We start from the raw sequence: 13619 nt of genomic DNA, 5'->3' as shown, positions 1-13619 counted from the left end.
CAATGTCATAAAAATGGAGTAGGCAATTACAAGAGAGAGAAGACTTAATAATCATATGTATAGGCCTTGTCCAGATCCTTGTCAAGCCAACCAACTACAAAAAGACATTTATGAGACAAATCTGTAGAGGGGAGGAGATGACACTAAGAAAATCTTCTTCTTCTTCTTAGGTGTGATAATGGAATCATAGTTATGTAAGAAAATAATAAAATATTAATAATTAACGAAATTAAAATATTCAAGTTGCATACTGAAGGACTGAAATGATATTTAAGACTTGCTTTAGGGACACCTGGGTGGCTGAGTGGTTGAGCATCTGCCTTCGGCTCAGGACATGATCCTGGAGTCCCAGGATCGAGTCCCACCTTGGGCTCCCTGCATGGAACCTGCTTCTCCCTCTGCCTATGTCTTTGTGTCTCCCGTGAATAAATAAATAAAATCTTAAAAAAAAAAAAAAAAAAAAAAGACTTGCTTTAAAAATCTTCAGCAATGGGACACCTGGGTAGCTTAGTGGTTGAGCATCTGCCTTTGGCTCAGGACCTAATCCTGGGGTCCTGGGATCGAGTTCCACATTAGGCTTCCTGCATGAAGCCTACTTCCTCCCTCTACCTATGTCTCTCTCTCTCTCTCTCATGAATAAATAAAATTATAAAATAAAATAAAAATCTTCAGGATGAGTGCAGCATAGGGAACACCCTAATAAAATGTTAAATCTTCATAGTATTATGGAGTAGTATAAACTTAAAAATAGAATGGGATCTATACACACTAACATAAAAAAAATACTCATAATTACTGTTTATCAAAATAAGCAAGTTGCAGAACAGTATATATAACATGATTCCATTTGTATGAAAGAAAGCAGGCAGATCTAAATACATATATTAGAGAGGGAATTCAGTTTTTAATTTTATTTCATGTGCATTATCTGAATTATTTAAATAGCATTCAAAAACTTTTAATAAAAAATTGATCATTAAAAAACAAGTAGTATATTCCAATGTAGGAATAATCTCTTCTCTAATCATCCTGTCTTTGAATATTTTCAATGACAAGGCTCACATTACCTTATAATACTCACTGTTAAATAGCCCTAGTTGTTAAAAAATAAATTTTAATTTTTTTAAATTTTAAATAATCTATCCTCAATATGGGGGCTTAAACTAACAACCTTGAGATCAAGAGTCCCACACTCCTCAAACTCAGCCAACCATGCACCCTGTTAAAAAATAATTTATATTGGGACACATGGGTGGCTCAGCAGTTGAGCGTCTGCCTTTGGCTCAGGTCATGATCCGAGTCCCAGGATCGAGTCCCACATCGGGCTTCCTGCATGGAGTCTACTTCTCCTTCTGCCTATGTCTCTGCCTCTCTCTGTGTGTCTCTCATGAATAAATAAACACAATCTTTAAAAAATAATAATAATTTATGTTGAAGAGAAACTTCCCTTTTCTGTATCTTCCAGTCATTAGTTGTAGTTCTATTGCATCTCATTAATACTTTATACTGATAGGTCAAAATAATAATTTTAGATGAATCAAAGTCAATAAAACATTCAAATTTTTACAAATATTCAGTAAGAGAGGAAGTCTAGATGAAGCAAATGTAGTAATATAGATGGCTGATATCTAAGAATGCACTATCCAACTTTCTTTTCCGTATGTCTGAAATTTTTCACAACAAAACAAGGTAGAACTGAAACGTAAAAAAATAGTAACACAGAAAATAACTGGAGCAAAATTAAAGTGTCCAAAGGCCCTTGTCTATTCCATAAAGAAAACAAAGACATAAAGATTACCTTTAGACTTTACAGAAAACAAATGCATCAAAGTTTGATTCAATTTACAAAAGAATCAAGAGTATGTAACTTCTAGGCTAGCTAAAGAAAAAAGGACAATAGTCAACAATAACAGCAGGCAAGGGGAAGGAAAGCAAAGAAAAAAACAGGAAAAAACAAAAAGTAGGAATAAGTAGATATCATGACAGCTTTTATTCATTTAATTCAAACATTTTACCATCTACTAAAGAAGTCCTCAAAGTATGGCCCATAGACTCTTTCAGGGGTTGTATAGGGCTCAAACCATTATCATAATAGCATCAAGACATGATTTGTCCTTTTCATTATGTTGGTATTTATAATGATGTTACAAAAGCAAAGGATAGTAAAATTGCTGATAACAAAACATGAATTAAGGCAGTGGTACTATTAGTAGTATACTATGTTATCACTACACACTCAATTTTTCTTTAAAGCCAGTTTCACTCGAGAATATCCTTCAAAAGACACTAAAAGTGAGTAATTTTTATTTAATTTCAGTCTTTGCATATATATTCTATATAAAGAATTAGGAAAAGCATCTAGCTGACTCAGGTGGTAAAGCATGCGACTTAATCTTGGGGCCATGAGTTCAAGCCTCACTTTGTGTGTAGAGTTTATTTAAAAAACAAAAACATCCTTTAAAAAAAAGAAACAGGAAATACACATAAAGCATTTCTGCCACATAATAAAAACAATGGCTGATTTAAAGGGAAGTCCTTATTGAGTTGCAAGCTAAACTAGCCATATTTTTATGGAACACTATCTTCATTTAAAAAATTAATTTGTCACTTTAAGGAAGAACAAATAATTAAATATAAGCTTTTAAGCAAGAATTAAAATTTGGAAACTATCTGCAACAATAAGGTTCACAACTTCCCAATATTAAAAAGATTTTTCTGATGAGATCATCAGTGATATTAATGAATACATTTTTTATACCACATAACAAAATGTGTCAACATTCAAAGGATCCACATAATGCAGTGGCTTTGTATTTTCCAAATGATGAATGATGTTATAAAATCATGCATAAGTAAAAGATCCATTCAGTTATTATGAAGTACAAGAATTTGATTAACGTGGTTTCAGATCACACATTAAGACTTTTTTAAGATTTTATTTATTTATTCATGAGAGACACACACAGAGAGAGAGGCAGAGACACAGGCAAAGGGAGAAGCAGGCTCTCTGCAAAGGCCCAATGTGGGACTCGATCCTGGATCCCGGGATCATGCCCTGAGCTAAAGAGGCACCACCCCGGTGTCCCCCATTAAGACTTTAGATTACACTTTAAGACACTACCATTTGTCAAATTTTGGTGTAGTATCAAAGTATATTCACAATTACCTGAAAAAGGTATTTAAAATACTCTGCCCCTTTCCCAACTGCATAGCTAAGGTATGAGGCTGGATTTTCTTTACATACTTCAACTAAGACAATATACACAAGATTGGTTGCAGAAACAGTTGAGGATCCAGATATCTGCTATTAAGCTCAACCACTGAAGAGAGTTGCAAAACTCTACAACAATGCCACCCTTCTAATTTTTATTTACTTTGGAAAATATAGATGATTTCTATTAAAGTATTTTATTCATGTTGGTATGTACTGAGTTTATTGGTATTTTTTAATAAATTAAACAGAACTTTCAAATTCCACTAAAATAGACATAAATAGATGTAAACACAAATAAAAGCACCTGGGGTACTCAATAATTTTCAAGAGTATAAATGAGTGATGAGACCAAAAGTTAAGACTTAAGTTATGCAAGGCACTAAGGAGAGATAATATCTCCAATGATCTAAGGGAAACTATTAGGTTATATTCCAAGTATATAAGGGATATGAAAAGTACACAGCCATAGATTCATTTACCCTTTTATAAGGGTAAGAAACTATTAATTTAGGACATATACTAATAGCAGTGGCTCTCTAAAATTTCATTAACATTAAAACAAAGCCCTTTTTGTCTATATGGACACTTTCCTTAAAGCTAGTCTCCTTTAGGGGTGCCCTGGGTGGCTCAGTCGGTTGAGCATCCAACTTTTGGTTTTAGCTCGGGTCATGATCTTGAGGTTGTGAGATCAAGCTGCGTCGGGCTTCCCATTCAACGAGGTAGTCTGCTCAAGATTCTCTCTTTCCCTCTTCTCCCTGACCCCATACCTCGCTCTCTAAAAATAAATACATCTTAAAAAAATAAAAAGCTAGTCTTCTTTAAGATAAAGCAACTGAATTTCATAATAGAACTCAACCAATTTGGAGTATTGTCCTAAAAAAGAAGTTGTGTTCTTAAAGTAAAATCCAACAGAATGATCCCCTTAGATTTTTTTTCCTACTGATTAAAGTTCCTAATATTTTAGTGTTAACATTTGATATTTATTGTATCACTTTCTGTTTAGCTTGCTAAGTGCTAATTTTCTTAAGAACACTCTATCAGACTAAAGCTTAATTTCAATACATGCAATATTCATCTCGTTAATAACTAAAAAATGCCAATTAAAACAATTTTAGTCTTTTCACTTACTCTAATAGCAAAAAGATAATTTTGAGGACTGTTCTCAGATCAGTGAAAGCACCAAAACACCCAGCACTCCCATATTTAGAAAGTGGGAGTAAAATAGGATCTTTTTGAATTCAGAAGTATTTAAATAGCCCCCTCTCCCACAATTCTGTACCACATCACCCACCTAATTATTTTCTTTCCTAGCGCTCATCACTCTCAATATCTAAAAAGATTAAAAATAAATTAATTTAAAAGATTAAAAATTCTTTAAAATAATTATCTACCCCATTAGTGTACAGGGTTCGTAACAGCAGGAGCCTTATTCACTAGTGTATTGGAGCCTAGGACATCTATCATAGAATAAGTGTTCAAAAAAATCTAATAAATAATTGATAGTCATAAACGTGTTATTTTTTTAAAAAGTAAACACAAACAAAAAACTTCTGGAAACAACCTATTTGTCCATCAAACCCTTTAATGATTAAATATACTACGGTACTTCCATTTAGTAGAATAACAAGAAGTTTTTAAAAATAATATCATAGAAAAACTGTGGAAAGATAGTAACTGACAAGTAGTCAATTCTAGGGAAAGGTAGTAGCATTTGAAAAGAGACGGACAGTGGTCAAGGGTAACTTCAGCTCTATTTGTATAATTTAAATTTCTTCAAATCATAACATTATATATTCATGCAGATTGCTTATATAACTATGTACTATTTTTCAAATCGATTTCTACAAGAAATTAACACACAATAGTCAGGGTCCAGCCCTGTCTCACATGGAGGAAATCTACTATAGAGAATCCACTACAAAAAACAAACACAGGAAAGTGAGGCAACTTACAGACTACTAATAATGACTTCTAGAAATAAAAGTATAGTTAAGATGAAATAGTATCACCATCAATGAAGCTTGGGATGGTGTTAGAACCATCCTGAGAAGTGTTTAGTTAGAATCATTGTGGGACCACAGAAGAAGGGGCCACGAATGAGACGCAGAACTGCTGATGGAATTAGCTCAAAAAAGGGGTGGGGAAATGCCCTGGCTTCTTTCCTCATCTCATTAACCAATCTTCTATTATTGCCTCCCACAGCTAAACCAGAAAGCAAGTGGGACTAGACAGATCACCATGTTGTATACTTTAAACTTACATAATGCTATTTATTAGTTATATCTCAATAAAGCTGGAGGAGGAAAAACACAACAAACACATGTAGAAAGGAAAGCAAAGGAACCTAGGAAATGTAATCCTCTGCAATACAGAACAGAATAGGGAAAAAGCAGGGATAGATAGGATAGCAAACTGGCTGACTAGCACAGCCAAGTTATCAATATGTGCTCTACTTCCTATCTTTTATGGCAGCAAGATAATACTCACACATGGTGGCTCAACATCTATTTTAAGCCTCATGTAAGAATTAAATAAGAGAACCTAATTTGAGGGAAGTGGAAGAGGAATTACAAGTACAAAATGCAATAGTGGGGCAGAAAACGTAAATGATTATTATAAACATTATTTCCTAGAGGAACAAATCTACCAAAATAAGTCACACATAGAGATTATACAAAATTTTATTATATCAAATTTCTCTATATCTGGGAGGAATTTCTGGAAATATGAGATACAGTAAATTTTGAAAAATAAAAGTTCAGCTTAGAAACCAAGAATTTAAACTTAAATTTGTTTACCAATCCATATGCATTTTGAGTGTCTTCCTCTGAACCATTTTTTAAAGTTTTTATTTATTAATTTAATTAATTAATTTATCTATCAGAGAGAGAGGATAGAGAGAAAGCAAGCATAAGCAGGAGGAGTGGCAGGCAAAGGGAGAAGCAGGCTCCCCACTAAGCAGGGAGCCAGATGTGGGACTCAATCCCAGAACCCTGGGATCATGACCTGAGCCAAAGGCAGACACTTGACCATCTAAGCCACCGAGGCATCCCCTCTAAAACCATTTTAAACAAATAAACTCGAAACTGCTAAAAGAATAAAGCAAGATTCTAGGTTAGGAACTAAAAAAGAACTGCTTGATAAAAATGCCAATATATGGAAAGAAAAGCCTAATTTCATTTAAGCATTCTACTGGTCTTAGACTAGGAACCAGAAAACTTCTGTAAAGGACAAGATGGTAAATATAGTCTGTGTCCCAACTACTCAACTCTGTGAAAGCAGCCATAGTTGACATGTAAATAAACAGATATGGCTCTGTTCCAATAAATCTTTATGGACATTAAAATTTGAATTTTATGTAAGTTTCACATGTCACAGAATACTCTTCTTCAATTTTTTCTAATTAAAAATTTAAGTCATTTTCATCTCACAGGCCATATGAAAACAGGCAGTGAGCCAAATTTGGCCAATGGATCATAGCTACTGATCTCTGGTCTCAGACAAATAATGTCATGGAGTTCTACATTTCAAAATAAGGTTTGGGTCCCTCCCCCACCAACCCCAGCCCAAGTAGCTATGATGTTTAACTATTTTCAACTATTAAACAAGAGCTAATCTATCCAAATTTTTATTCCAATCTGTCAGCAACAGAGACAAGTTTTTAACACAGTTGTCAGACTTTAAAAAAATTATACAGTCTCTAATCCAAAGAATCGATGTAAGTACACTTAACCTATGGAAAAACAAACCGAACACTTGAGAGTCTGTCACTGAATTCAATCAAACTAAGCCAATGTAAAAAAAAAAAAACCAAAACCTGGCCCTAACACACAAGCACTCCATTCTTGCACTCTAACACACTTTCACTCACATCTGTGACAAAAGAGTAGCCAACTATTAGCTCATAACTTCTCTTATGGGATGTCAGTGCCATTACTTGTTTACAAGATTGCAAAAGCGTATGATTTAATAACCTCTAGGCAATATAATCTGAATGCCTCTAATAACCAATCTCTGATAACCAAGTCTCCAAGATAGAAATACAACTGCTGAAAGAATTCCAAGTTCATCCATTATACCAGTCTTTTAAGTAATTCAGTCTGTTAGAAAGCTTGTATTTTTACAGTGCAGCTTCAATCTATTGTAGGATCATACTTTCTGAATCTTATTTCAGGATTTCACATACAGTTTGCCCAGGATGTTATAATAAGAAATTGCTGCACAAAACCTAATACCATATTTACTCTAAAAAGGACTGCAGAGGGGCACCTGGGTGGCTCAGTGGTTGAGCATCTGCCTTCGGCTCAGGTTGTGATCCCGGGGTCCTGGGATTGAGTCCCCCATCAGGCTCTGCACAGGGAGCCTGCTCCTCCCTCTGCCTATGCCTCTGCCCCTTTCTCTGTGTCTCTCATGAGTAAATAAATAAAATCCTTCAAAAAAAAAAAAAAAAGACTGTAGAAATTTTCATCTAGCGTATTACATATATCACCTTTTCTAGGAGAAATTTCTCAGGCACAGTCCCATCTATGAACTCTTTTCTCAAGAGACTTGTGTGCCTCTTTTACCTTATAGATACTATATATGCTATAATCCAGTATAAGATTCTCTTTTATTTAACTGTAAAACCAAGCCTTCACAGTTCAGCTCTGATAACTGTGTAAGGACTATGGCATATATTTGTATGTATTTCTATTATCAGCTCCAAGTCACTTAATTTTTTTCCCTTAAATTTTCTTTTGAAAAAAACCCTCACAAACTGTATTTAGGTAAGCTAGCTCAAAGTGAGCCATTAAGTATTCAACAGCATAAGAAGCTACCACACACACACATAGACATCAATCAACTGGGAAAAAACAAACAAAACTACCTCAAACAGCTGCAATTTGTTCTTTGTGTGGCTTCAACAAAATCCCAGGATGCTACTTTATCAGGTATCTCTTCTTCAGATAGACCACCTGATGATGCTGAATATTTCCTCCTAAGATTTGAAATCATAAAATTCTTTAGAATTTATAAGGTGTTCTACAACTATGAATTAATCATTAAAACTGAAGTTTAAAAAAAATCAGTTTTTAAAAGTCATACAAATGACTCTTTATACTTTAACTATCTCCTATGTACAAGTAACTACCAACATGCAATATTTTAAACCTGAAAACGAAAACACGTACTTGTTCTGTGCCCTGTTCATATTGCATTCTTGCCAAACTCTATCCACCACATGATTTGCTAATTTTCTGGGTATTTTCCCACCATGGTGGCTAGTACTATCAGAGCTGAAGCCATCAGATACTGAAGAAAATTTGACCCACTTCTGGGCAGACTGAGGATCAACTGAAAACAAACAAAAAAGAATAGGCTATAGGAGAATAAAAGTACATTTAAAGTAACATTATTTGGGCGTGGGATATGTTTTTATTTCTTTTGCTTGTTAATTACACAATGTACTCCACAGCTATCTGGTATCCATCCATACATTTTGAGGTAAAAAGCATGTTACTATATTTAAAATACAGAAAGCAAAAAATCCAAACAGATGATGTAAACTTGATCATAGTGTTATAGTAATGCTGACTTCTTGATCTGGAGGATTAAAATATAGTTATATAGGAGAGTGTTCTCAAGTTTGGGAAATACACTGAGTACTTGGGTGTAATGGGGCATTATGTCTGCAGCATGTTCTCAAAATGGTTCAGAAAAAGACCAGTGATAATGAATGTATACATCTAAAGAGGGTGATGGAACAAATGGTTCGAACAGTTGGAAATCTGGATGAGGGAGTTCTTTGTATTGTATATGGAAACTGAAATTACTTCAAAATAGTTCTTTTTAAAGTGCTGATATATTCAAAATAACAGATTTACAACTAGTGCTAGAAAAAATATTAATATAATACCTGTTTGGACTTCCTCAGGAGACGTAGGTGGTGTAAGAGTAACCGAAGACATAGCAGGATCTCTTGTGGAAGCAGGCACTTGGTGGACACCCAAGCAAGAAGCTGAACAGTGAGAGGATCCTACAGAGCTAGGAGTAGGAATGTCTGACTGAGGGACTAAAACAAAGCATGCTGGGTAGATCATTCGGACACCAGCTGAAAGGAAAAAATAATGGACAAGAAAATAAATTATCATTGTGATTATAGTGGGTTTAGTTTCACTCAAAAGTACTGTAATGGAAAAGTGCATATGATTATATTTATTTAAAGAAAATGAAAATATATTTAATGAGTTTTTAGAAATATATGCTCCTTTTGGCATAGGTTTTTCTGGAAGAAACCACGAGAAGCTGTTAATACCTTTAGTGGTTGCCTTCAGTAAGAGACTTAGAAGTAAGCGGCTTTCTCCTTTCATTTTTGGATTTTCTAACCAAGAGTGTGTGTTACTTTTAAATCTTTATTTGTAAATTTGACAAACTATAGTGTGTATTGCTTTTTAAAAATGTTTAAGTATAACAAAGGTAAGCTGGGCACTAGAATTACAGACCATTTTCTGATTCTTCTTTATAGGTCTCTTTTTATGAAAGCCTAATATATGTTTGTGTTTTGTTTCTGGTTTTGTCATAGCTATCCTAGTAGTAATGCATTTACTGAAATTCAATATTGGTATTTTTTTATTAAAAAAATACCTGAATAAGGCTATTTTCATATATATATATATATTATATATATATATATAATATATATATATTATATATATATATAAAACGTTGCTATATGATTCCATTAAATACTGTTGTAGATTCTAGTCCTAATTTTCTGCTCAATTATACATTCCCCATACTTCCCTCATCTAACATAGAGTATATGTATTCACTCCACTGTTAGGCTTGGCTTTGTGATCTGCATGTGAAATACACCAGACCCAACAGGAGCATTAATTTAAATGTGCTTGCAAGGTCAGTGCAGTCTCTTTTATTTTTGTCCTTTCCCTCAAGATTAGCAATGTTCCAAATACAGTTTACCTTATTAATCTGGGTCCCTGAATGAGAAGACACATAGAGAAGAGCCAATATAAAAAGAGCTGACCTAGGCAGAGCAGATCAAAGCCACAAGTTCTTTAGGTGCATTTTCTACCTTTTAGAAGTTATCAGAAGCAACAGTTTTACCAAATTTTAAAATACCACATAATACGATTGTCAACTTTCCAGCTTCCAAATGTTACTCATTCATAGTTATCTTCTCCCTACCTTTAGCATGCTTACCTCTAGATGAATATATTTCCTTGCCCCAATGACTTTGGCATCGCAAAGGGACTAGTTTTGTCTAATAGAGTACAAGCAGATGTAATATACATCATATCCTAGCAGAAGCTTCAAATACACTTACATAGTCACACTCAGTCCTTATTATTCCTCTGTTCTTATAAGAACAGCATGTCCCAGATAGTGAGTACTCATTGAACCTACGTTGCAGAATGAGAAGATACAAGGAGCCAAACCACAACCAAGCTGCAGCCCTTAAGTAATGCGAGGAAAAAATAAAGAAATAAATGTTTAATGTTGAAAGCCTCTAAGGTATTAGAATTGTTTATTATTCAGCAAAATCTAATAAACAGTCACATATTTTCCCCCTTAGAATTAATACTCAGAATCCATACCAACAAGAACTTCTACTGCAGCTAAAGAATCATCTTCCCAATCCATATCTTCTTGTTTGTCTTCAGACATCTCCTTTAAGCAAGATGAGATAGGATAGAATTGTTTCCATTCACCAATCAATTTTTTGGTAGCTGAATCAGACATCTTGAATGCTTGTCCTGTGAGAGTGCCATTTAGTCCAAATGGGCTTAAGATTACTAGAAACCCAGAACAGACATCAAGTAAGTAATTAAAGACTGGTACACCAGATAGGAATACACTGAATAGTTTGACAAATAATTATGCAATCTAAAATGGAAAAGAAACCTCAGTCATTCCAGAGAAAAATCAATTTATCATACTTCATTACTGTGAAGATAAAGCACAATACTGAATTTATTATAAAATCTTAAAATTTTGAAAAAAAAAATCTTAAAATTTTGTCCACAAAAATCTCACATGGTTAGAACTTCAACACAAGTTGGAATTGTACATATATCCTTCAACTTCTCTTGATTTCCAGTAAGAAGCAATTTGAGGAAATACTCTGTGTGTGCGTGTGTGTAAATCTAAGTACTTTTACTATGTACCTCCATGTAAATTTTTAAAAAGCAAATACTAGGGTTAGAATTAAACAAGAACAGACTGTCAGTCCTTAAAAACAAATTAGCAATCTTGTATAAATATCAAAGTCCCTGTGTACCAATGTTAAAAATGGCATTATTTATATGACCGGACACAAAAGATGACCTTGAAAACAGAAACATATATATATCTGCTAAATGCTATTTAAAAGAACACTTGAAAATATGCTGTTATTCATGTACAAAAATCTTCTAAAATAGTATTTGTATTACAAAACTTATTTCATGGAGTTAAAACTCTAATAGGGGAAAAGAAATTACATCAGAATCATCATTAGGTTAAAGATCAGGGGAAATCTCATTAATACTAAAATTTAAAATTACCAATTGCAGTAACAGTTTTCTTGGAACAATAAGAGATCAAATATGTAAGCCAATAAAATAATCTACCTTGAAATGGGCTATTAGACTGTTGAGCAAGGGTGATATGCTCTTCACTAAGAAGGTATACAGGTTGATGTTGGTTAATTTCCACACTGGTACAAACATTGCTGTCCCCATGCAAGAAAAACGTGAAAGAGCAGGACAAGTGTTCACTAATAAAAAAGAAAAAAGTTCTATTTTAGTGATGATTAATAGCCAAAATATAAGTTAACTTGTTTTTATTAAGCAGTTATACTACAAAAATGCACATTTCTCTTTAACCCAGAAATTCTACTTCGTCATTTGAAGGAAAAAAAATTCAGATATAAGCAAAGATTTAGTTTTTTTTTTAAAGCTAAACTTTTTTTTTTTTTTTAAGATTTTATTTATTTATTCATAGACACAGAGAGAGAGGGGCAGAGACACAGACAGAGGGAGAAGCAGGCTCCACGCAGGGAGCTCGATGTGGGACTTGATCCTGGGTCCCCAGGATCACACCCCAGGCTGCAGGCGGCGCCAAACCACTGCGCCACCGGGGCTGCCCGCAAAGATTTAGTTTTAAGAAATGTTCTTCACAGCACTATTTATAGTACAAAAAGTTGCAAATAGAGGAACCAGTAAACAAGTTAGGCACACCTACACATATGCTTATAGCACAGCCACCAAAATACGTAAAGGCAGAGTAAAGGGGAAATGAGTTTAATGGAAAGGGTAGGCTACCAAAATAGTATAATCTCAAAAAATTGAGTAAAAGAATCTAGGTGTGCAATAGAATTAAGGATGACCTAATTTTTATGTTTATTTTCCCTTATAATTAAGAAATTAAATACAACTGTATTTTCTCATTTACTGTTTCTAATATTGGGCCGCATCCAGTCAAACGTTTAATGTACTGCCCTCCTCTCACCCCAATGGTAAGTTATTTTAAAGCAATGACAGATCTTACAATTGAAGGCATCCTAGAATCAAAGTTATATGCAAAGCAGAATATCTTATGAAATTTAGATACGGCTGGGAAAATAAAAGTTCCCAAGAGGAAAGCATAAGGATCCTTAAGATAAAACATAGAAAGGTCAAATGGCTCAGAAGAGGAGATTGTACACTAAGAAGAATATATTTTTTTTCTCCACACATTTAAGAATGTCTTAAAGAACCAGTTCCTTTTTTTAAGATTTTATTTATTTATTCACGAGAGACACACAGCGAGGGAAAGACATGGGCAGAGGGAGAAGTAGGCTCCCTGTGGGGAACCTGATGTGGGGCTCGATCCAAGGACCCCAGAAAAATGACCTGAGCCAAAGGTGGGCAGATGCTCAACCTGAGCCACCCAGGAGTCCCAAAGAACCAGTTCTTTAGAATATAACCATTAATAAACTAAAAACCTGTTGCATCTATCTATAAGCCCTCTCAAATTATTTCTGGACAAAACAAGGGCACAATAAATTAAGTTATAGTAAAAGTAATACTAAAGCTAACAAAAGTGGGAAAACAAAAGGCGAAAAAGAGATGAAGAGTAGTACAGAACTGAGAATTTCTTCATTTTAAATATATGTATCAGGGAGCCAACAGATTGTCAGAAGTTGACAGATCAACCAATTAACTGAAATTTAAGCACATCACTCAAGTTAAAAAGATAACCAAAAGAAAAACTGACAATATTATCACTAATAAAGCCAATTTTATCCTTCAAGGTAAAGAATCAGGAGAGACTGTCTAAAGTTCGTTAATCAAAGTCTAGGAGGTATAAGCATCTGTAATTATGGCAGTAACCACCAGAAGTAGTAAGCAAAAAAGTTAAAACACAAATGATAGAAAACTAAACC

At 34.1% G+C, this 13619-nt stretch overlaps 1 protein-coding gene across 2 annotated transcripts in view; it reads right to left on the bottom strand.

Annotated features, from left to right (window-relative positions):
* MED13 (mediator complex subunit 13) overlaps positions 1-13619 on the bottom strand; it is a 105035-nt gene that overhangs the window by 60617 nt on the left and 30799 nt on the right. For both annotated transcript variants that reach the window (XM_055320304.1, XM_055320311.1), the window contains exons 4-8: positions 11824-11969; positions 10810-11007; positions 9111-9305; positions 8386-8548; positions 8082-8192 (exon numbers count right to left, since the gene is read on the bottom strand). In XM_055320304.1, the coding sequence (XP_055176279.1) occupies positions 8082-8192; positions 8386-8548; positions 9111-9305; positions 10810-11007; positions 11824-11969 (813 nt within the window). The remainder of the gene's footprint in view (positions 1-8081; positions 8193-8385; positions 8549-9110; positions 9306-10809; positions 11008-11823; positions 11970-13619) is intronic.

The sequence above is a fragment of the Nyctereutes procyonoides genome, unplaced genomic scaffold (genome assembly GCF_905146905.1).
Source record: "Nyctereutes procyonoides isolate TBG_1078 unplaced genomic scaffold, NYPRO_anot_genome, whole genome shotgun sequence".
Lineage (NCBI taxonomy): Eukaryota > Metazoa > Chordata > Mammalia > Carnivora > Canidae > Nyctereutes > Nyctereutes procyonoides.
Note: the sequence above shows the minus strand (reverse complement) of the source record. Positions and strands in the feature narration are given on the sequence as shown.